The 24,796-nt window shown below is 43.3% G+C and overlaps 1 protein-coding gene across 1 annotated transcript in view; it reads left to right on the forward strand.

Moving 5' to 3' along the window:
• Positions 1 to 21,531, forward strand: part of adad1 (adenosine deaminase domain containing 1 (testis-specific)) — a 110,123-nt gene extending 88,592 nt beyond the window's left edge. Inside the window, exons 10-12 of the mRNA XM_067970967.1 lie at positions 9,224 to 9,461; positions 17,372 to 17,504; positions 21,279 to 21,531. Of these exons, the coding sequence (XP_067827068.1) occupies positions 9,224 to 9,461; positions 17,372 to 17,504; positions 21,279 to 21,395 (488 nt within the window). The 3' untranslated portion in view covers positions 21,396 to 21,531. The remainder of the gene's footprint in view (positions 1 to 9,223; positions 9,462 to 17,371; positions 17,505 to 21,278) is intronic.
• The last annotated feature ends 3,265 nt before the right edge of the window (positions 21,532 to 24,796 follow it).

Below are 24,796 nucleotides of genomic sequence, written 5' to 3' on the forward strand. Positions count from 1 at the left end.
TGGGCGAGAAGGGCTATCCCCTCACGACGTGGCTTATGACACCGGTCAGGAATCCATGCACACGTGCACAGCAGGCCTATAATGAGAGCTATGCTGCCACATGCAACTTCGTGGAGCACACCATATTCCTCCTCAAACAACGCTTCCGCTGCCTAGACCGGTCTGGAGGAGCCCTGCAGTACTCCCCTGAGCGGGTGGACCGATTAGTCGTGGTCTGCTGCATGCTGCACAACCTCGCCATCATGAGGGACCAGCCTGCAGAAGATCCTGAGCCAGAGGTGGAGGAGGAAGAGGCGGAAGTGCAGGTGTAGGGGGTGGTGTGTGTCAGCTTCACCTCTGACTTCTGAGCGGTTCGAATCGCTCACACTCCCTGGGTTCGAGACCTTGGACTTATTTGGGGGTTGTGACAAAGTTCAGCAGACAACTGGTTTTGGTGCAAGAAACTTTGATCTTTATTAAAGAGAGAAAATACAACACAACAATCTTAACACTAATAAAATGGGGAACACTTCAGTACACACGAGGGAAATTACAGTAGAAAGATACCTCACCCCTCCCAATCCCACTGTACTAGCTAAGTTGGACTCTAAAGGGCCAGAGATAATGCTCACCAAACGAATCCTTGACAGTAATTCACCCAGAGGTAAGTCAGAAATAGATTATAGAGTGGAAACTTTGTGGATCTTCGGTTTTCTCCCGAGTTGGTTTTCTTTGGTCGCGGTGGCCCAATATTACCCGGTTGGTTGGTGGCAATATTCGGTTGGTTGTTTCGTAAGGCCCTTGTTGCCGCGAGGTGTCTGATGGTCACTGGGGCTGTTGCTCTGGTTTCTTCTTGTGTGTCGGCCTGCTTCTAGAGCTGCTGACCTTCTCTCTGTTGCCCCCTTGCCTTGTTGAACTGTCACCTCCCGAGCTGTTGAACAATCCTTTGCCCTTGCAGGTCTGCTGATCGGTTCTCTCATGTAGCGTTCGTTGGTTTCGCCGGAAGCTGCTTTCCTTCCAGAGACAGGCAGAACAAGACAAGCAGCACACAAGCGCCAGCAAGAAACAGAGAGAGAGCGAGAGAGGTTTCGAGTTTCCACTTCTATATCCCTATAATGGTCTTCGTCACTTTTTTAAAAAAAACTTCATGTCTGTTTAAATAGTTCTTACAAAGTCCCTAAGAACCTTTGATGGCTTTTTGATGGTCCCTCATCATGTTGCAATTGCTTCTCCCGATGGATCATTGTTTTAATTCCGATTTGCTGATCACCTCGTGTACAGGCTTCCTTTTGTATCCAACGTCCTAGGTGTTGATCGGTTTTGCTTTAAAACAAAGACATGGCCCCACCATGTCTGGAGCAGTTGCCTCTTTCAATGGCAGTGAGCGTTGACCACCTGCTGTAGGTTTTGCATTAAAACAGAGACATGTCTGAAGCAGTAATTCTCCCACATTCCACTGTGTGTGTGTGTTGTTGAATTCGTCTGGTGACCTCTCATCTATCCTTCCATCTTTAGGATTTTGGTCAATGGTCAAAGTTTTTCCATACTCAGGGAAAAGGTGAATTTCTTTAGGGTTTTTCTCCGAGTTTTTGGGTGATCTGTGAATTTTGAGAATCTTACACAGGAGGAGGAAGAGGCTGAGGAGGAGGGGGTGGTACCGGAAGAGGAAGTGGAGGAGGATGCAAGGGTGCAGTCGGAACATCACGCCTTGTCTGCAAGGGCTTTGCGTGCTCGCCTGCTCCGTGCCCGGTATCAATAATTGGAACTACATCCCCCAACTCACCAACAGGCCTATCTATATTCCCCACTTTTCCCCTCCCACAAGACAATCAAATCGCCCTCCATCACATTACACATTGGTGTCCCTCTCAGCTCATTGGATGAGTAAAATCCGCCACCAAATGCCAAATCAAACTCTCATTTATGGATTAATAAATGAAAATATGCAAACATAACAGAACTATTCACCCTTGTGCGTTCCCTTAGTGCCTGTTGTCCATGTGCCTTTACCTATCCTAGTGCTCCTACGAGGTGCTTCCCCAGTGGCTGGAGCATGGGTGGTGGAAGCTGCTGGCTTTCAATGGAGTAACGTCCAGACTGCCTTGGAGGATGACCTGGAGCAGCTCTGGGCCTGGAGGGCCCGACTTCAGACTGCACCATCTCAGCATGGGCTGCAGCAGTCTGGCCTGGCTGGCCGACAGGCAACAACAGGGGCACTGGCGGAGTGGCAGGAGTGGGAGCAGGAATGCTGTCGTCCTGAGAGAGGACAGCAGGTCCGACTGCCATGGCGCTACTGACACTCTCCCGGGGCAGCGCCTCAGCACTCCTGGTGATCAGTTCCACAGTGGTCCCCAGAGCCATGATAGCAGCAGTCAGATCTTGGATGGCAGATGTTTGTGCTGCAATGGATGCTGTGACATCAGTCATCAGACGCTGCATCATGGTGAGTTCCACGGGTGCACTGATGGAGGTGACCACCCGTTCCATGTTGGAAAGGATGTGCTCCAAGCTCTGCGCAAAGCCCTGTGCCAAGTTGGAACTGGACTCCTCCATGCCCCTTCTCATTGTGCGCAGGCTTTCTGGCAGGCTTTCCAGTGCCTCAAGCATTTGTTGGTGTACGTCCATCAACCATCTTCTGTTGCCTGGCCCATCGCAGTCCTCATCTGACTCCTCTGCAGCAGAGCTAGTGAGCGACCTCGCCTTCCGGCAAGTTGGCTCCTGTGGTATCCGTTCCCCCTCGCCCCGGCTCCTGCGCACTTGTGCCTGGTGTATCACCATGTGCAGATCCCTCCTCTAACCTAACCTCTAAAGGACACGCAGCGTCAGTCTCTGAGCTAGTGGAAGCAAGTGTCAGATCGAGTGACGGTGTGGCTTCAGTGTCCTCCTCCTCCTCAGGTGCCGCCACGTGTTCTTGGGTATCTGCAATGACAAAGGGAAACAGATTGAGTTGTGGAGTGGGGCGAGGACCAAGTGAGAGGTGCGTGCTGGCAGCACATGAGTCGGAAAAGATTATGGGAGGAGGGAGATGTGGAAAAGGAGAAGGATCATTAGATATGCAGAGACACCCCCCCACCCCTTGACCGGGACCTCCAGCGCGGCACGTAACGGCTGCAGCGACGGCCCGCCCAATGATCCTAAGCACCGTCTCCTCTAGGGGGGTGAGGATATGCAGACATGCCCGTCCAGCCTCAGGTCCCTCCTGCTGGCGGGTGTTATACGCCACCTTCTGCAATATGGAGGACAGTGTGTCAGTGAGTGTCCTGCAAGTTGTATGGGTGATGTGCCTGTCATGGTCGAATAGCTGCCAGTTTGTGTGACTTGAGTGGTGGTTGTGTGGCCTGCAAGTGTGGTATTATGTGCATGTGAGATGCAGCAATGCGTATGGATGGGCAGTGTTTGTTGGTGGGTGGGTGGGTGATAGGAGGTGTTGTGCATGGAGTATTGGTAAAGTTGGTAGGATGTGCCACTTGACACTTGCATTCACTCACCTTGACTACTCGTGTCAAGTCATTAAATTTCTTCTGGCATTGCACCCACGTGACTGCTGCAGTGCTCCTCGCATTCACCTCCTGTGCCACAGCCTGCCAATGCCTACGCAGCTGTAGTCTAGACGACCTCTGACCACCCTGCGGGTACAGTGTTGCCCTCCTCTGGTCCACCCCTTCCACCAGGGCATCCAGAGCATCATCCGAGAATCTTGGTGCCCGCTCTCTTGCTGGTGCAGCTACTCGTGATGCCCTTCTCCTCCTTGGCTGTGTATCTGCCATTAGAAATGTGCCTGCATCTTTAAGTAGTGCAGGCAGCTGATGACGTGTGCTGGCCACGCCCCATTTTCAACTTCCTCATTCTCCGTGCAGCCTCTCAGCAGTGAGGGCTGTGGTTGCTGCACGGAGATTTCAGGGTAAGTAGCAGGCTGCATGAATTTCACGTGCTGCCTGTGGAGGGTCCGTTCGGCACGGGACCCTTATCCAATTTTTCCCCCAAGGTATTTGAACCTCTAGGCGTCTCTGTTCGTTCACAACCTTTAGTTTCTTTCTGTTAGGTGTATACTTCTGTGCATTGTTTCTTGTCCCAAAATAAATTACCTCACACTGATTCAATTGCATTTGACTGCTGATTCTGCTACCCATCTATGTCATTCTGAAGTCTTTTACAGTCCTCCTCATTATTTGTCAAACCTCCTACTTTTGTGCTTTCAGTAAATTTTGGGATTGTGTTGCCTATACCCAAACCCAGCAAAACACATTTATCCTAACTTTGTTTCCTGTCTATCAACCAACTTATGATCCATGCTGCTATATTTTCTCTAATGGCATACACCTGAATGTTTCTAACAAACCTATTGTGAGATGCCTTATCCAACACCTTCTGAAAATCCATATATAGTACATCTACTCCAATCTCTATTTATCTAATTGGTCCTTTCGTCAAAGAAGCCACTATTAAATGTTCAAGCACAAGTTGCCTTTAACAAATCCATGCTGGCTGTCCTTCATTAACTTATGCTTTTCTAAATGCTCACAAATTTTATCTTGAATTATGGATTCTACAAGTTTGCCTATAATTGATGTTAGATTAACTGGTCTATAGTTACTCATTTGTCTGTTTCTCTCTGGAGAATGCAGTGGCTATTCTCCACTCCTATGGTATAATTTAAGGATGATTTAAAAATTGTAGCCAGAGCCTCTGCTATCTCCTCTCTGACTTCTTTCAACAGCCGAGAATGCATGCTATCAGTGCCTGGTGGCTTATCCGCCTGGAGTTCTGCACATTTTTTTCAGATTCAATTCCTTTTCTACAGTTCTATAAATTGTCCCAAATCTTCCTCTTGTACACGTACGTTCTCACTTCTACCATAGTTTGTAAAACTGATGCAAAGTATTAATTTAATATTGCCACCAACACTCATCCTTCAGTCTGAGTGGTCCCGATCTCTCCCTGTGACTATTCTTTTATTTTTTTATATACCTATAGAAGTCCTTCCTATTTTCTTTTATATTGTCTACTAGTATTTTTTTTTCATAATTCCCTTATAATTTCCCTTTTCACCGACACTTTCTATATTCCTCATGATGGTCATTAGTATTGTTAGCCCATCAGATGCCAGATCCCCTTTGCCTTTTTCCAGTCCAGCACCCTTATCTCTTCATTGTCCTTTCTTTACACTGAACCTAAATGTGTTGTGATGAGTACTTCCCAATTGTTATACTCTCACATCAGTTAATTGCCCCATTTTATTTCCCAGAACTGAATTAAGTAATTCTTCTTTCCTTGTTGGACTAGAAACATAAGAGAGCGATTTTTATCTGCCTATTGCCTTGTTAATGCTGAAAAATGGGATGGTAGGCAGACGAATGTTTAAAAAGAACTTACTGCCTACTTGTTCTCTGAAACCTGCCCAACTCGATTTTCAAGTAGACCCCAAAACAGTTAGCACCCTTATTAAGTTTAGAAATGATGACCTTATGCCTGTTGTAGAATCCCAATGTACTCTTTATACACTAATGGATAGAGCATGCGCCACGCACGCTCAGCCCATTGGTACTGGGTATAGAGCCGCCCATTCGGCCGTCCTTACACGTAAAGTTGGAGGTCACTCCCAAATGTCCAAAAGCAAACCTGTGACACTGATTTTTGTGGGGCCAGGAGGAACATGAATGCTCCTCCTAGCCCTACATAAATTTTCCCACCCACTGCCAGCTGTTAGTAGCCCCCACCCACCCCACCAAAACATTTACTTCTGGCTTGGTTTAGTGGAGGAGCTATTAGATTCCCACCCCCCCCTCAATTGGCACGCTGTCTCTTCTGTTGCTGTGATAGAATCCTTCACTAACACTGCCCCCCACCTTTTCCTTTCTACTTCTCCTGAAAATGTTATAACCAAAATATTACGTTCAGTTCTGTCCAAACATGAGCGACAGCTATTATAGCTACTATGCCATATTCCTCTGTAGTTCTCTGTTGATTAGATGATGTGCTTGGCCCCTGGAGTGGGGCTTGAAGTCTGGACTTTCTGATTCGAAGATATGAATGCTATCAACTGAGCCAAGCTCAGCCCAAAATAGTTGTTAGCAATTCTCAGAAATGATTGCAACCATCCTCATTAATGGATATTTTCATTCTCAAATAGAAAGTCAGGTGTGATGGCTGAGATTGAACTTGGAAAGCAACTGTGCTTACCAGTGCGCCACCATAACACAGCAATACCCCAAATAGTTATTAATGCTTCTTGACTCTCCAATTTTGTGTATTTACATACATATCACTCAACCTTGACGCCAGTTTTTATAACATTGACCCATATTGTTTTTCTTGTTTTCTCATTTAAGTTTATTTCTCTTCATAACCTGTTTCTTTCCCTTTCTCCTCTCATAATATATTCTAACTATTTATTTCAGCTAAGCCTTCTGCTTCTATCCCAGCAGCTACTCTCCCTGTTTTCCCTCTCTAGTTTCCCCATTCCCCTTTCATATTAGTTTAAATCCTCTCCAGCTCTTCTATTAACCCTCTACACGAGGACATTGGTGCCCTTTAGGTTCAGCTGAAGGCTGCTCCTTCAGTGTAGTCTTTCCTAGTTCCAGATATCACTCCAGTGCCTCAAGAAGGTCAACTCTTCCTTTCTGCACTAGCTCTGCAGCCACTTGTTGACTACCTTGACCTTCCTCTCCATAATCTTGAGGACTTGTTGCTCTGTTGAATGCCTTAAATTCCCTCTGCAAGATTGCAAATGTACTTGTATCTATGTCATTTGTTTCGACATGGACCATGACTTATGACTGCTTTCCCTCCTTTCCCTGAAGTTTTTCCACCCATTCTGTGAAATTCTTCACTCTGGCAGATAGCAGGCAGTATCACAAATCCTGAAAACAGAACGAGCTAGGCTTTACTGGAAATTTGTGGAAAGTGTTCCACTTTGGCATCAGGAACCTCTGGATGGTGACATTCAGAATTTGGGTAACCTTCCAATTAAAGACCAATTTCAGATTCTAGACTGATTATGGGGATTCTTTGGCAGTAAATCCCCATAATCCTTGCTCCTTCTAAATCCTCATTGCTAAAGAGTTCAGCTGCCATTCAGAGGGGGTAGGACATGGCAATCCCGAACAAGAGGTTAATTTGGAGACTGATTCAGTTGATTCAGATCAGGACCTGCAGAATTATTTAAGTTATGTCTTCAGAAATCCGCAGCTGTTAGAATAGGACCTTCAGAGCAAGATGGTGTCAGACCATAACAGAAGATTGGGTGCCGACTTGTTGTCGAAGTGGAGAAGAGCTTGGCATGGGGCGGAGCATATAGGAAAGGACCTGCTAAAAGTTAGCACCAACTCCATAGCTGTGAATGTTTTTGCATGATTACAAGTCTGGGAGAACTTCTAGTGCCGATTGGTCCTGATAAAGAAGTGTGCGTGATCGAAACCAGCAGAGCATATAAGTTTAAACACCTGGAGCTGGGTGACAGATAGAGGGGACGTTTTCTGATACCAGGATGCATTGACTGAGTTAATCGGAAATGGAAAATTAAGGAACTGAGGGGAGTTTATCAGAGTTGTTAATTGCTACAGAGATTGAAGAGGTAATGTCAAACTGGATGAAGTAGCAGATGTTGATGTGGCCAAGTGGCCAAAGCAGATAATTTATATATTCCTTGTTTGTCAGATTGAGTGCCTTTTACACTATCTTTTGTATTTATCATGGCTGTTCCTGTTTATAAGTCAGAGAGTCGAAGAGCCCTATCTCCCAATGTGTATGCTGTGCAAACACGTAATCTAGAGGCTGGCATTTCATACACAGAAAATGTCTCCATCTGTGGAAATGGCCTTAACATAAAACATTTGATCAGTACTAGGGACATAGAAAAGGAGGACAACAAGAGGCCATGAAACCTGCCCTATCAGGTCATGGTGCAACAATGTATATAATTGACCCAACTCCCTAACCATGTAATCTTCTAGGAGAGGCAAAAAAAAAGAAACATAACAAGTCTAAAACTTAAATTTAATTAGTTAAGTCTGTTGTAGGTTAATTAACTTTTTTTTTCCTGTATGAACAGCCAAGTTGCTGACAAATGTCTTGAAGCACTTGAAAACGTTCTTGATAGTCACATTTCTGTCTAGCACACTTCTATCATTAAGAACTTCACAAACTGGTCACCACCTTTTGGAAACTCTAGTATTTTTTAGTGTCATGTATTTAACCATTTATTTGAAGTTGGGTGACTAGATTTGTGTCAGTGGTAGCACTCTCGTATCTGAGTCAGAAGACTGTGGGTTCAAGTCCCAATCCAGAGACTTGAGCACAAAATCTAGGCTGACATTCCAGTGCAGTACTGAGGTAGTGCTGCACTGTCAGAGGTGCCGTCTTTCAGTTGAGACATAAAACTGAGGCCCTGTCTGCCCCCTCAGGTGGGCATAAAAGCTCCTAAGGCACTATTTCGAAGAACAGCAGGGGAGTTCTCACCTGATCAATATTTATCCCTCAACCAACATTACTAATAAACAGATTATCTGGTCATTATCACATTGCTGTTTGTGAGACCTTGCTGTGTGCAAATTGGCTGCTGCGTTTCCTACATTACAACAATGATTACGTTTCAAAACTACATCGTTGGCTCTAAATCACTTTGAGACGCCATGAGATTGTGAAAGGTGCTATATAAATGCAAGTCTTTTTTCTTTTTAGGTAAAACATAATGAAAATAAAATTTACAATACAAAAGCTTCATTGAACAACTTGAACATATGGATGTGCAAGTTTGGAACTTGACTAGATTCGCACTCTACAATCAGAAGTACACAAAGCTGTCTACGCTGATTAAATGTTTGCAAAGTATAATGATTACTATTACAGACTATTGCTGCGTATTAAATGCTAGGAAAATATCCACTTGACCTTTTGAACAGATGCTGTTGTTTAAGTACAAGCAATATTTGTGATTTCTATTGATGACAATGGATCGCTCTGATGTCTCCCACACTAGAAAACAGTTCCAGATCCCCCCACCCCACCGTACTGATCTAAGTCTATTCTGGCTGTTGGAAACTCACTTGTATAGTGCTGAATGGGAAAGTCAAGTTGTTGTGCCTTACAAGACTGTTAAAAGTCTTCCCAATGATTTCCCCTTCAGTTTAGGTCTACTCTTATCTGTAGTATGCACCTTACCTATAACTTAATTATTACAATAAATGAAGGATGAAAACTACCTATTCAAATACTTGTAAAATCATATTTTGTTTTGATCTTCCAGGTGATGCAAACTGCATAGACACACGAGGTGTGGAGGTTGCAATTAAACAGCGTGTAGATGATTCACTGACTTCAAAGCTTCCAAACTTCTACATTGTCAGCAAACCGCAAATAAGCCTTACAGAAGCTGCATATCCCTCCCAGCCAAATGCTATTCATAAAACCCTCAGTCTGAACTGGTCTCAGTCAGATGGTTTAGTAGAAGTGGTGAATGGTATGACTGGAAAGATCGCCGAAAGGTAAAATACTGTTAGCAACTACATTGTTTGAATAAATTGGTTATTTCAGTTTAGTTTATCTCCTAGTGCAGTGGGTTTCACTCCAAGGTAGCACTCCAGTCAGAATCAGAATGCTTGCTACTTCAATTATTTTACATTGAATAGCCTAGGCTGTTCTCATTATATCAAATATGATGTGTTCTCATACTGGATATGTATCCAGAATAGTTCTTTCTTTCCCATTAATTGGTAGCATTAATTAACAACTCTGATAAACTGCCTGTGTGGTGAGTCCCACCTCTACTCCCCTCAGTTCCTTTAATTCCCATTTCTGATTAACTTCGTCACTGCATATTGGTGTGCACCTCCCCTGTTTGTCACCTAGTTCCTGGTTTTGATCAAGCCCACTCCTTTTTCAGCTCCTATCGGCACCAGAAATTCTCTCAGACTTGTAGTCACACCACTTAAGTAACAAAAGTCTGTTTTAATTATATTTATAGGGAACTTAATGATAATATTTTCTTCCTGTTGGAGCAGTGATACTTAGAGAATTGTTGCAGTTACAAAATAACCATCAAAATGCTATCACTGTTATATGCTGGGAGAAAAGCATGCTGCCCATAAGTGTGAATTCTTCCAGATGCATTTAATCTGCAGTTAACACATTGTCACCACACTGGGGGAAGATCACCTACAATATTGCCCCTTTAAGATCTTTGTATCAAGCTCAAGTGATCTCCCACACTGTTAAAGGACCTCAGTGTGGGCTACGCCTTAGTTCTTTTTCAGCTGTTATCAGCACCAGATTTCTGTATTGTCTCCCACATTGGAAAAAAGTTCATATCACTATTTTCTTCTTTTCACTTCTGTTTTACAGCACAGACTCTTACCTTCATTCTGTTCTAGTCTTAAGGTGAATTGTTTCTTCCTCCCTGTTTTATTGTTTTGCAAAGTTTTCATTTTACACCGAGTCATCAATCCCTTGCCCTGTCATTTTGGTTCCAGGTATTTGGTGGATTGCTGTCTAAGCTCTCTGTGAAGCGCATAATTTATACGCTTCTGCTAGGCATTGTTGTCTTGATCTGATAGCTTAAGATGACAAGCCCTTTAACAGGCCAGTGCTGCAAACTGATATGAGAATATAAATCTTAGGGATCTCCTTGCCTGTTTCTGCAATGCTTTAGTATACTGCTGTTTGCGTGTGGACGTTGAGTGACTGAGGAAAAATGTTATATACCTACTGTAAATATGGTCATCTTTATGGCTACATAAAGAACAGGATTGGCAACTAAATATTGCAAGTTATAACTTAATCAGAAAGAATAGGGAAGGAAGAAGGGGGTTGCTGGAGTAGCTGTGCTAATTAGGGACAACATAATGGCAGTAGATAAAAGGGACATAACTAACAGAAGGATAGAAATAAAATATAAGAAGGGATTGATCACGCTACTAGTAGTATACTACTGACCAACTAATAGTGGAAAGGAGGTAGAAGAAGAAATATGTAAGCAAATATATGAAATGAATAAAGGGCATAGAATAATAATCAAAGGAGATTTTAACTACCCCCAAATAAACTAGCAAGAAGAGGTAGGTAAAGAGGTACAGGGAATGGAGTTTTTACAATGTGTGCAGGACTCATTTCTCACCCAGTATGTAAAAAGCTGAACAAGAGTGAAAATACTGCTGGATATAACAATGGAAAATTAACCAGAATAGATAAGAAAAGTAAGCGTAGAGGAACATAGCGATCACAACATAATAAGGTTTAAGATAAAAATTGAGAAGGATGTAAGAAAGACATAAACCAAAGTAATAAATTGGAAAAACGCTGATTTTAAGGGGATGAGAATGGAACTAAGGAAAATAAACTGGAAATATTTACTGACCAAACAAATAGAACAGCAGTGAGAAACATTTAAAACAGTGATCAATAGAGTCCAGGAGAAATAGGTCCCACTAAAAAGCAAGAACAAACTGGCCAGTAATGACACAGCATGGATGAATAAAGTAATAAGGGCAAAATTGAAACTAAAGAAAAAGGCATTAGGAAGGCAAAAAGAAACCACGAAGTTAAATTATCAAGGAATATTTTTTTAAAAAGTAAAGTATAATAAAACCGGACGGACCACCCAGCATCGGACCACTAGGCACTGGACACGACAAAGGCAAACCAAGCCCAGTAGACCCTGCAAAGTCCTCCCCACTAACACCTGGGGACTTGTGCCAAAATTGGGAGAGATGTCCCACAGACGAGTCAAGCAACTGCCTGACATAGCCATACTCACAGAATCATACCTTTCAGCCAACGTCCCAAACTCTTCCATCACCATCCCTGGGTATGTCCTGTCCCACCAACAGGACAGACCCACCAGAGGTGGCAGTACAGAGATATATAGTCAGGAGGGAGTGGTCCAGGGAGTCCTCAACATTGACTCCAGACCCCATGAAATCTCATGGCATCAGGTCAAACATGGGCAAGGAAACCTCCTGCTGATTACCACCTACCGCCCTCCCTCAGCTGATGAATCAGTCTTCCTCCATGTTGAGCACCACTTGGAGGAAGCACTGAGGGTAGCAAGGGCACAGAATGTACTCTGAGTGGGGGACTTCAATGTCCATCACCAAGAGTGGCTCGGTAGCACCACTACTGACCGAGCTGGCTGAGTCCTGAAGGACATGGCTGCCAGACTGGGCTTGTGGCAGTTGGTGAGGGAACCAACACGAGGGAAAAACCTACTTGACCTCGTCCTCACCAATCGACCTGTTGCAGATGCATCTGTCCATGACAATATTGGTAGGAGTGACCACCGCACAATCCTTGTGGAGACGAAGTCCCGTCTTCACACTGAGGATGCCACCCAACGTGTTTGGCACTACCACCATGCTAAATGGGATAGATTCAGAACAGATCTAGCAGCTCAAAACTGCACATCTATGAGGCGCTGTGGGCAATCAGCAGCAGCAGAATTGTATTCCAGCACAATCTGTAACCTGATGGCCTGGCATATTCCTCACTCTACCATTACCAACAAGCCAGGGGATCAACCCTGGCTCAATGAGGAGTGCAGAAGAGCATGCCAGGAGCTGCACCAGGCGTACCTGAAAATAAGGTGCCAACCTGGTGAAGCTACAACACGGGTCTACATGCATGCTAAACAGTGAAAGCAACATGCTGTAGATAGAGCTGAGCAACCAACGGATCAGATCAAAGCTCCGCAGTCCTGCCACATCCAGTCGTGAATGGTGGTGGACAATTAAACAACCAACTGGAGGAGGAGGCTCTGTAAACATCCCTATTCTCAGTGGTGGCAGAATCCAGCAGGTGAGTGCAAAAGACAAGGCTGAAGCGTTTGCAACCATCTTCAGCCAGAAGTGCCGAGTGGATGATCCATCTCGGCCTCCTCCTGCTATCCCCACCATCATAGAAGCCAGTCTTCAGCCAATTCGATTCACTCTACGTGATATCAAGAAACGGCTGAGTGCACTGGATACAACAAAGGCTATGGGCCCCGACAACATCTCGGCTGTAGTGCTGAAGACTTGTGCTCCAGCCCTAGCCATGCCTCTAGCCAAACTGTTCCAGTATAGCTACAACACTGGCATCTACCCGACAATGTGAAAAATTGCCCAGATTTGTCCTGTACACAAAAAGCAGGACAAAATCAATCCGGCCAATTACCGCCCCATCGGTTTACTCTGAATCATCAGCAAAGTGATGGAAGGTGTCGTCGACAGTGCTATCAAGCGGCACTTACTCACCAATAACCTGCTCACCGATGCTCAGTTTGGGTTCCGCCAGGACCACTCGGCTCCAGACCCCATTACAGTTTTGGTCCAAACATGGACAAAAGAGCTGAATTCCAGAGGTGAGGTGAGAGAGACTGCCTTTGACATCAAGGCAGCATTTGACTGAGTGTGGCACCAAGGAGCCCTCGTAAAATTGAAGTCAATGGGAATCAGGGGGAGAACTCTCCAGTGGCTTGAGTCATACCTAGCACTTCGCTGTCAGCGGAAGGAAGATGGTAGTGGATGTTGGAGGTCAATCATCTCAGCCCCAGGACATTGCTGCAGGAGTTCCTCAGGGCAGTGTCCTAGGCCCAACCATCTTCAGCTGCTTCATCAATGATCTTCCCTTCATCATAAGGTTAGAAATGGGGATGATCGCTGATGATTGCAGTGTTCAGTCCCATTCGCAACCCCTCAGATAATGAAGCAGTCCATGCCCACATGCAGCAAGACCTGGACAACATCCAGGCTTGGGCTGATAAGCGGCAAGTAACATTTGCACCAGACAAGTGCCAGGCAATGACCATCTCCAACAAGAGAGAGCCTAACCACCTCTCCTTGACATTCAACGGCATTACCATCATCGAATCCTCCATCAACATCCTGGGGGTCACTTTAACCAGAAACTTAACTGGACCAGCCACATAAATACTGTGGCTACGAGAGCAGGTCAGAGGCTGGGTATTCTGTGGTGAGTGACTCACCTCCTGGCTCCCCAAAGCCTTTCCACCATCTACAAGGCACAAGTCTGGAGTGTGATGAAATACTCTCCACTTGCCTGGATGAGTGCTGCTCCAACAACACTCAAGAAGCTCAACACCATCCAGGACAAAGCAGCCCGCTTGATTGGCACCCCATCCACCACCCTAAACATTCACTCCCTTCACCACTGGCGCACCGTGGCTGCAGTGTGTACCATTTACAGGATGCACTGCAGCAACTCGCCAAGGCTTCTTCGACAGCACCTCCTGCGACCCACGACCTCTACCACCTAGAAGGACACGGGCAGCAGGCACATGGGAACAACACCTGCACATTCCCCTCCAAGTCACACACCATCCCTGACTTGGAAGTATATCGCCGTTCCTTCATTGTCGCTGGGTCAAAATCCTGGAACTCCCTACCTAACAGCAATGTGGGAGAACCTTCATCTCACGGACTGCAGCGGTTCAAGAAGGCAGCTCACCGCCACCTACTCAAGGGCAATTAGGGATGGGCAATAAATGCTGGCCGTGCCAGCGACGCCCACATCCCATGAACGAATAAAAAAAATTCTACGGACACATAAATAACAAAAGGAAAATCAGGATCGGGATAAGGCCACAAAGGGATACACACAATAAACTCACTGGCAATGACAGCGAAATCGCAGAAATAGTAAATAATTAATTTGCCTCAGTATTCACCAGGGAGACTAATATGGTGGGCATGACATTCGAAGAAGAGATCAAAAAAGATGTAAAGACATTTAAGATAGAAAGGGAAGAGATCATTGCCCTTGTCTAAACTTTTTAGTTTATCAATGTAGTAGATGTAATGTATCTGGATTTTCAAAAGGCCTTCAATAGGGTACCGCACAGTAGACTCATGACTACGGTCAGAGCTTGTGGTGTTATGGGACAAGTATAAGAATGGATAGCAAGCTGGCTACAAAACAGAATAGAGAGAGTAAGGGTTAAAAATAGTTATTTCGTAAAGATCGGTGCTGCGACCACTGTTGTTCACTATATACATAAACGATTTGGATTCGGGAATCGGAAACACAATTTCAATATTTGCGGACGACACCAAATTAGGGGGTATAGTTAATGCTGAGGAGGACTGTGACAAAATACAGGAAGACATTAATAAACTTGCAGGGCATGTAATTGGCAAATGAATTTCAGTATAGATAAGTGTGAGATGATGCATTTAGGTGGGAATAATTAGGAGACCACATACTCCTTGGAAAATAAGAATCTAAATGGGGTAGAGGAGCAGAGAGATTTACACAAATCACAAACTAGCAACAGAGTGATATAAGACCATAAAAAAGGCAAAACAAGCACTGGGGTTCATTTCTAGATGGATAGAATTGAAAAGCAGAGAAGTTATGCTAAACTTGTACAGAACCTTGGTTAGACCACACTTGGAGTACTGTGAATAGTTTTCGTCTCCACTCTATAAAAAGGATTTAGAAGCACTGGAGAAGATACGAAAAAGATTTACTAGGATGATACCAGGACTGAGAGGTTATATCTATCAGGAAAGATTGAATAGGCTGGGGCTCTTTTCTCTAGAAAAGGGAAGACTGAGGGGTGACCTAATAGAGGTCTTTAAGATTATGAAAGGACTTGATAAGGCAGACATAGAGAAGATGTTTCCACTTGTGGGAGAGACCCGAACTCGGGGCCATAAATATAAGATAGTCACTAACAAATCCAATAGGGAATTCAGGAAAAACGTCTTCACCTAGAGATTGGTTAGAATGTGGAACTCGCTACCACAACGAGTAGTTGAGGTGACTAGCATAGATAAACACGAGAGAGAGAGAGAGAGAGAGAGAAGGGAATAGAAGGATATGTTGATAGGGTTAGATGAAGAAGGGTGGGAGGAGGCACACTTGGAGCATAAACACCGGCATGGACCTGTTGGGCTGAATGGCCTGTTTCTGTGCTATATATTCTTTGTAATTCACTCTCTGAAAAATTTCAACCCCCCCCCACCCCCCGCACAGAGCTTCCTGTATTGCCTACTTCTCAATTCTCTATCTGACCTATGTTGCTTAAAGATTTTTATTTGTATGTTATATCACTCTTGTCTTGGTGCTCAAGGGGGTGGGTGTTATAGCAACACGGAAATACGAATAACGCGGAGGTCCTGCCGAATTTCATCTCATTTGAAATTTTTTTTTTCAGTTTCCAGATTGGCTGGTTGTCTATTGGGCAGGAAGACCGCAGCTAGGGAATGGAGAGGAGAGAGGGAGAGATTGGGGAGTGGGTGAAGAGATTGTGGGTCAGGAGTGAGATCGCAGGGGGGTGAAGAGATTGCAGGTCAGGGGAGAAATTGTTGTGGGGGGTGGGGTGGGGGTGGTGATGTTCGGCTGACCTTGGCAGGTTAGCCTGGGAAGCACTCTTGCTCCTCCTGGCCCACAAGCAGTGCTGGAAAGGCACTTACCTGCTGGATCCGACTGTTCGCACCTCCCTTCAGCTGTCCTGGGAAACCCAGCCCGCAGCCGTTAAATGTGAAAGACTGCTAAAATCTGAAGCATGTAGCCTCATTGAGAGCAGGACACTCGCCCACCCCCCAACTCACCTCTGTTAAAACTGGAAGTGAGCGCATTCGAGGCGGGTTGGGGTCGGGTTTCAGATTTTTGAAACTTTAGCCTACCCGGCCGCCAATGTCCCGCCTATCGTGGGAGGTTAAAATTCCCCCCAAGGTCTCAATGCTGCCTTATTCAAATAACCAACATTTTAATTTAGAACAAGTCTATATACACAGTGCACTGAGAAAGATCACCTGACCAAAGCAGAAGTACAGTGGCAGTTAATTCTTAGTGGACTTCAGTTCCTATATGTATGTAGAGACTGAATTTCTGTCAGATCATGCAGAAGATCTTGCCTACAGTGGTTATTCTTCATATTTCTCTCAGCAGTGTTGTTTAATTTTAAGGGCAACGGTTACAGAACAAAAGGCCAGTGAGCCAAAGGTTCTGGTGAGAGATGGGGAATTTTATTAACTTTTCAAGGGAATCAAGGGATATGGGGATAGGGCAGGAAAGTGGAGTTGAGGTAGAAGATCAACCATGATCTTATTGAATGGTGGAGCAGGCTCGAGGGGCTGTATGGCCTACTCCTGCTTCTATTTTTTATGTTCTTATGTTCAAAGCCATTATCAATTTGCAATTTCAACAATTTGTGGCACAAATATAGAAGAGTGAGGTAAAAAGTCCAGTTCATGTCACTCGCGTTGCGCCTTTCCGCCAATTTCTGGGACGTTATTTGAAGATATGCACAGAGCTGAACTTGTACTAATATAATTAACTCAATTTTACCTACTGAAGCAAACCTGTTTTGAATATAAAACTTAGATGTAGTGTTTATACATTGATTTAACTATATTTATTGTCCTTTTGAAAAAGTGACATTTGTTGTGTTTTTAAGCTCACCATTTAAAAGTGGTACCTCCATGACCAGTCGCTTATGCAAAGCAGCCATGCTGAGTCGCTTCTATCTTGTTGCTAAAGAAGCAAATAGAGAAGATTTGTCTGCAGTTCCAACATATCATGCAGCAAAGGTAAAGTTACTATCTGGTTAAGCAAGCATCTCACAGTCACATTTATATTAATTATAATTTTTTGCTCAGTAAAAAGTCATTGTATTAGATTGCTGCACCTAACCACATATCCAGCCTTAGTTATGTCATGACAAGTTCAGGCCACACTTGCTGGGGTAAAAATGAAATATGTTTTACAACAATGTGTACATAATGTGTATTAAAGATGAAATGGTTATCTAACTTAAGAACTGAATTTAAGGAGTTACTGAGACGAGCTCTAAAATTTGTATCTATAGTGATACAAGGTAGTGGTGAGCCTATTTTTCCATTAGCGGCAGGAGATGAATAACAACCACATACATAAGTTCCCCATGCACATAAACATAAAGGGCTTAAAGTTAGACCTTTTTAAAAGGTTTTTATTGAATTCAGCAAAGTTTACAAGCTTTCTTCAGCTGTGGCATGTTAATAGTTACATTACATGGTATTTAAAGATATATAGTGAAGATCTTGCAAAAGTTCTCTACATTTCATTAACACTTAATATTGACGGTTGACAGGGTAGAATCTATTTTGATAGTGAAAGCCATGGATTGGTTGGATCAAGAGACCCACTAGACAGAGGATGACGGTAGAGTTTGGACAGTAGATAGACTCTACTGGTGCTGGACTGGCAGTGGAAAACAGAGTCTTGCTGATTAACTGATAGTCCAGGGATGCCTCTGGCTGGGGTGGAGAGGTAGTATGGTCTTGTAATAAGGGAGCCGATTTTTGTATGCCTATCGCCCCTTTTACGCTGGAAAACATGATGTTGGCAAAGGAAAATTTGAAAAATAATAGTCCCGTCCACTGGCCACACGAGGCCTCTCCAATTCGATTTTCAAGCTCAAACTCAAAATGGGCTGCCAGTGCTCCCGCCCAAGTCAGGCAGAATCTTCTTTAAGTATTTAACTCTTAAGAGTCTCACGCATATTGTAGGACCCCAATGCAATTCTCATGTCCCAATGGGCATTCTCGGCTCAGTAGGAACAGTTGCAGGCAGCTCAAGAAATAGCCAAAAAAGGTTTTTCTTCCATTCTTGTGGAGCTAGGAGGAGCATTCCTGATCCTTCTAACCCAACAAAAATACTCTGGCCCCACTGCTGGTCCCTGTGTCCCCCTTCCCGGCGCTCAAAGTTCACTGGCTGTATGCGAATGAGGCCTGACCATCCAAGATGGTTTGAGCTTCTCGGTGGTGCGATCCAGCGGGTGGTGCGATTGCAAAGCCCACCACCCACCTGATTACCACAGCAAACCAAAATCCACCCCGAGGTTTCTCATGTCGTGGTGTTTCCCCAATTCCATGCACAACCGATGCAGTACTCACCTGTCCCACATTGGAATGTCCAATTGCCCCACATTTGTGAATTGTATCTTCATGCCATTAGAAGCAAGAACTGGGCAAGTCTATGGGGGACCCTTCTCATATTGGGAGCAGATAAATTAATCATTGGCTTGGTTTAGGGACTGTTTTGGCCTATTGTGGTCTCAGTAGCTTCTGGGATCTTTGTCTATGAAGGATAAGGTGCATGACTAGAATATGTACAACAGAGTGCTTATTTAGTTGCAGTGCCATCCATAGGATGGAATTTGTGAAGTGTATGTGAGGTGAAATATGTCCAGTTGAGGATTCCGAACTGGTCCCCTCACAGTGTACTGCAGTTAGAGGTCCATCCCTTCTACAGTAGTAAGTGGCTCAAGTCTTGTTCTAAATAGTTACACAGGTTCTCAATATGTTCTGTTGTCATGGAGAATAACAAGTAGTAGAAGCCAAACACATGGGCTTGGAGGGTTTTTTTGTTATGAAGGGATAGTTCTATTGGTGTCAGCATGTGTCCTATTTTAGAGGGTATGACAGGGTGTTGAAAGTAGTGTCAAATCTGGAAGTAATGGAAGAACTCCGGTTGGAATTCTACCCTTGATAAATGGCTGGAGCCTCATTCTCAACAAGGCAGTAGTGCAGCCTTGCAATTTGTTATTTCTCTCTCCAATTTTCCCACCATCGTCCTTTCCTGAAGATGTTGACTGCCTACTGAAGTGCAAACACTCATTATTTGGGTTGCAAGTGGTCATTATTCAAGTGTCAACCTTCACTGTGAGCAGTGGTAGCCTATTCTACCAAAAATAGACAACATGTCAAAGCTGATATAGTCCTCATTAAATGGCCACACCTACATTTTCAAAAGAGGGTACCAGATGTTAGTCAGGAATGGGAGCTTTGTCTCTTGACTTTCTTCCCCTCTGCCCATCTAGTTCACTGAGGCAAATTGTAGTGCCTCTACTATCACCTTGGCAGAGATGAGCTAACTTAGAACAGACCATGGATCTAATCTGAGATCTTCTTTGTTTGCATAACTCAGCCTACAAATGTCTTCTTTTTTAAAAAAAAGAGCAACAATCATTTTATCCATTCTTAGCAGCTTGATCCAGACATTGCTATGATCTAACATGTAAAATGAGAGTTTACTGCTTGTGGTGAACTTAATGGCTCCCACCACTTGGAAGAAAATAACTGAGGTAGTAGACCCTGACTAATTCCTGGCCAGTGCCAGCTCACTGGGAGATAGACCATAAGAGATAGGAGCAGGAGTAGGCCATTTGGCCCTTCGAGCCTGCTCCGCCATTTAATGAGATCATGGCTGATCTGAGATGAACTCCATAGTCAGTAACTCGAAGTGTTCCAGAGATCTAGGTGTAAACTGTTTATTTGAATTGAGTTTTTTATTGGCCAATAAGGCAGTTCCATGATCAGTATTAGTTGTTCTGAGGAAATAAATCAGCACGTACAATTTTTAAGAAGAGGTTCTTGCAACTGTTTTTTATTAGTGATGTTTGGCCTTAAAGGGTAACTTTAGTTTGGGGTAAGCACACTTCTCTTCCTACTTGGACTTGGATGTAAAAGTTATAGGGTTCTACAGGAAACCTTGTGTGCACTGGTCTTGGTATTGGAAATGCTGCTGCTGTGATTGCACACCATTCTTGGACTGTGTTCTTCCCCTACTACCACCCAACCACACTGAGTACCAACACAATAAATATTCAGCAAAGACTGGAAGTAGATGGATGTATATATCCCAATAACATTAGTGACTACCCATTCAATTTTATGAGAGCTCTTTCCAAAAAAAAAGGGTTTCAGAATCTTCATATAGGCATAAGAGGCTGAGGCTTGGACTGATCAGGGTGGTGATAGAGAATGCATCCGACTATTGCTACGTGTTCTGGTGGCAGCTAAAAGAGTGAATATTGGTTCCTATAAAATGTATTAAATTTAATAACCAAATTCACAAAAAATCTGACTTTAATGTAATATCCCATAGAAATTGTGACGGGATATTTGAAGGGGTGCACTGAAGGAGTTACCAGTCAATTTGTACATTGGACACTTTTCGGATAGAATGAAGTAGTTTATTTTGCAATTCATTATGTTGGATATTCAACACGATTAAAATCTCTAATCTGTTTTTTTAAAGTAACTGATTTTAAAGTGCTTGATTGTTTGAAAAAACACAGCTGCTACTAGGCATTTATGAATCTTTTCATTGAAGATATTGAGACTATACTGGCAATCAGTATCCAAAAGTGAAAGCCAAGTTAATATTTTGGGTATGTCCTTTCAGCTTCTGATGAGTCTTTTCCCTATCAGATGCTGATTGACTTGCTACATATTTTCAACACTTTCTGTTGTTACTTCAGATTTCCAGCATTCATATTCTTCTTCTTTTTATCTCCTTTAATTTTTTATTCCTTTCAGATGATGGCAAAATCCTATCAAGAAGCAAAAGGTATGCTGAAATCATCGCTGGTGCATCATGGTTTTGGTACCTGGCTGGTCAAGAATCCAAATGCAGAAGTGTTTCATATGCAATGAGGAGAAATGCTGAGGGAAAATCTTGACTGTAAACTTTCAATGCACCGTTCCTCTCTGTTCATCATCAGAAGGCTGCCATATAGTGTAGTTCTAGCAGGTTCTTTGCTGGAATAATGGGTCGAGAACAAATTAAAGTTTAGGATGTCATTGTGTTTCAATTCATTCTAGAGTATCTGTTCCATCATAGAACTATTTGTACCTAAATAATTCCCTTTGGATTCAAACTCGTTCTTGGAAAGCAGGTGCCTATTTGGAGTTTTTGCTCACTGGCCACCTATGCCAAAGCAGTCTGATGATGAACAAGAACAGTTTTCGTTATTAATGTTTGTTGTAGAAATACCATGGCAGAGAAATAACAATATGGTAGATAACATTGGCCAAAATTCTACTATTATTTGATTGTCTATGAAATAGGCTATTCTTATACAATATCCTATTTGGTTCATTGGTGCAGTATTGGAGTAGTTACTAGGATTACTACACAGTATGCCTTCATTAACTGATACCTGAAATTTCTAAATATTTACTTGCCCTGCCTACACAAAACTAATAGCACCGTTTGCACCAAAGACACAACTCTACACTTGAAAGTGATTGTGGCTGAAAATGTATATGTGGCTCAAAATAGGAGTTTTGATTCTCACATCATAGAATTAGATGTGAAGCTTATTTTTCCATGATGTAGCAAGTAGAGGAGTAGTGCACAACTATTTTGACCTCAGAAACAAGAATGTAGCCTCCTTCAAGAGTTAACACATGATTATTGAAGTGATGACTAGATACACCAGAAACTCAATGGCCAATTAGCCATGCTTCTACAGTGGGGAAGTGCCTAGCTTCCACTTGGTACCTCCCATGAAGGTACGTTCAAGTTGAGAAACTGATAGTATTGAAAATAGCAAGTATTAATACAAGTCCTACCAGTATATTCAATTTAGTAAAGTACCAGATCAGCTTTTCACTTTATTTCTTCCCTTTGTCAATATAGCTTATCTGCATCCCCAGCCCTCAGCGTGAGATAATGGTTCCAGAAATGATCGTATGCGAATGCTGATTCATGATGTAGTAGGCTGTTGAAACTGCTGTATCCAACATATGTTATTGAGATGCCTTTAGGAAAACAGACCAATTGGACCAATAAAACTGGTTGATGTGGACTTTCTTACGCCAGTCCAAAAAGTCTGATGGGTCAGATTTAGCCCACTCCCATATGTTGTGCACCATTGAAATACAGTGTTCAGAATATAATCACTTATATCCATAGAATATTCAGACCCCTTTTTTGGTTAAAGTTTCCATGTAATGATGTAATTAAAGCAAGGCTCACAAAAATTATATTTGTGACCTTAATACATAAGGTCCTTATGATATGGATGTACCGGAAAGTGAGTCTTTACTCCCTCAACTTAAGCACTGAATCATCTTATCTATCCTTTCTTCCCTCATAAAACCCTCCCCAAGCCACATTCCTCTGCATTTGTGTGGACAGCCAGCTTTGCTTCCAAGCCATTGTCATAAAGGTCAGCCTAGTGGTAATGCTCCTGATCTTCCTCCCTCAAAAGAAACACTCAGCTTCCACTCCCTTTTTCCCTCCTGATAGTCCAGTTACACTTTGCATAAGAAATTAATTGGATTGCCTGCCAGGAAGTTAGAGTATTATTAAATGTTTCCGGTACAGACTATAGAAACATAATTTGAGCACCTACTCCGTTGAGTTCCTGATCTCAACTGTGATCTCAACACTGAAGCAAAGGGTGGAAACTGAGGGGGATGATCTTCTGCCCACCCATTCTTGTCAGCGTGAGGCCTGAACCATTTGACATGGGTGCCCCGTTGCAGTCCGCTAGTTCTGGGAGGATGGGAATCGGCCAGTTTCCACACTGAGCCGGTTGACAGTCGGAGCCTGTGGGCAGAGGGGAGTCAGTCCTGTGCACGCTCCATACATTTGTATCTGAAAAATGCAATCAGGATTTTAAGCAGTCTTCCATCTGTTTCAGGTGGGTGGGCTGCTCGCCAATTTACAGACCTGCCTGAAAATTGCATCAGCAATGGGCTGGCCACGGTGTTCCCCTGATTTTCAATTGTCAGCCACCTGTTTTTCAGGTGAAAAACAGGCAGCCAACAGTTGAAAATCACCCCCACAGTTGTTTCTCTGCAGATCAGGGTAGGAAATATCAGAAGGAACCTCACTTCTTGGCAGCCCAGAGCATATTGGCAATGGCTTCAGACCAAAACCACATGTCATGGCCCCTCAAATGACGCACTCGGCCCACAGAGGGATTTGTGAGGGAGAAGGGTTAACAATAGACACATGTCTTTCATTGGTGAAGAACCTAGCCCCAGGAAAAGAAAACAACATATTTGAAATTTGCTGGCTCAGTATTAAATTTGAAGGAGAGATATCTCAATGTCCACCACTCCCTCATCACCCCATATTAGTTTTAACATTCATGATGCCATAAAAATAAGCACCATAGGATTGCAAAAGTGTAACAAATCCTGATATGCAAGATAGATATTGGTGCAAGATAGATATTGGTACAAGAAAAAAATTGAATTGCAAACTGAAGTGTATTTATACTTAATTTATACACGGAGCATTAAAGGTTTATCTTGTCTCACCCAATTTTGATACCAGTGCTGCAAACCTAATAGTTCACCCAGTGCTTGCGCTTGAGTGTTTGATGCTGAAATATGAGGTCAAAATTTGACCTGATTATTATCAATGGTGCGACTGTGTCCATCTTTATATTTTAGATCACAGCTAGTGGCAAATTTTATTTTTCCTCATATAGGATCCTATTTCCCAAGAAACCTGACTCTCTGGACCAGCTGCATTTTTAGAAATATAGTTACCTGCTCACACACCTTAATGCTAAGCCTAAAACTACAAAATTAAAATAGATACTACTTATGCTTATCCTGTCTTCCTTTTATTCCCCATTCTTCCCTATTATTTCTTAGATTTTTATTTTTAAATTACATCTATTCTTACCTTGCATTTTTTCAAACCCTTTCTTTAGCTGTTTTCTTCTTCCAGGGTTTCTGTCCATTTTGCAAGTGGGACCAACTTACAAAAAGTAGCATCACTGACTGAAAGCTGACCACAAAGGTTTTTTTAGGCCAAGTGAAAGTCCAAAGTGTGAAGATGTGGTCACATCTATTAATGCAACCAGGTCTGTCCTTGACATGTTAAAATGCATCCAGCTAGGCAGAGTTGCCACTAGGTCAATAAACTCAGCAACGACTTGCAGAGCCCAATTGTGTTTGGATGAATAAATGGTCACACCAAGTGAAGGTTAAAATAATAAATATTGAAAAGAAATGGAATGGGGAAGCGACATTGGGAAGCCAAAAGGGAAGATGTAATGAGCAGAAATTAAAAGTGTTTCGATCTTTTT

The sequence above is a fragment of the Heptranchias perlo genome, chromosome 1 (assembly GCF_035084215.1).
Source record: "Heptranchias perlo isolate sHepPer1 chromosome 1, sHepPer1.hap1, whole genome shotgun sequence".
In the NCBI taxonomy this organism is placed as follows: Eukaryota; Metazoa; Chordata; class Chondrichthyes; order Hexanchiformes; family Hexanchidae; genus Heptranchias; species Heptranchias perlo.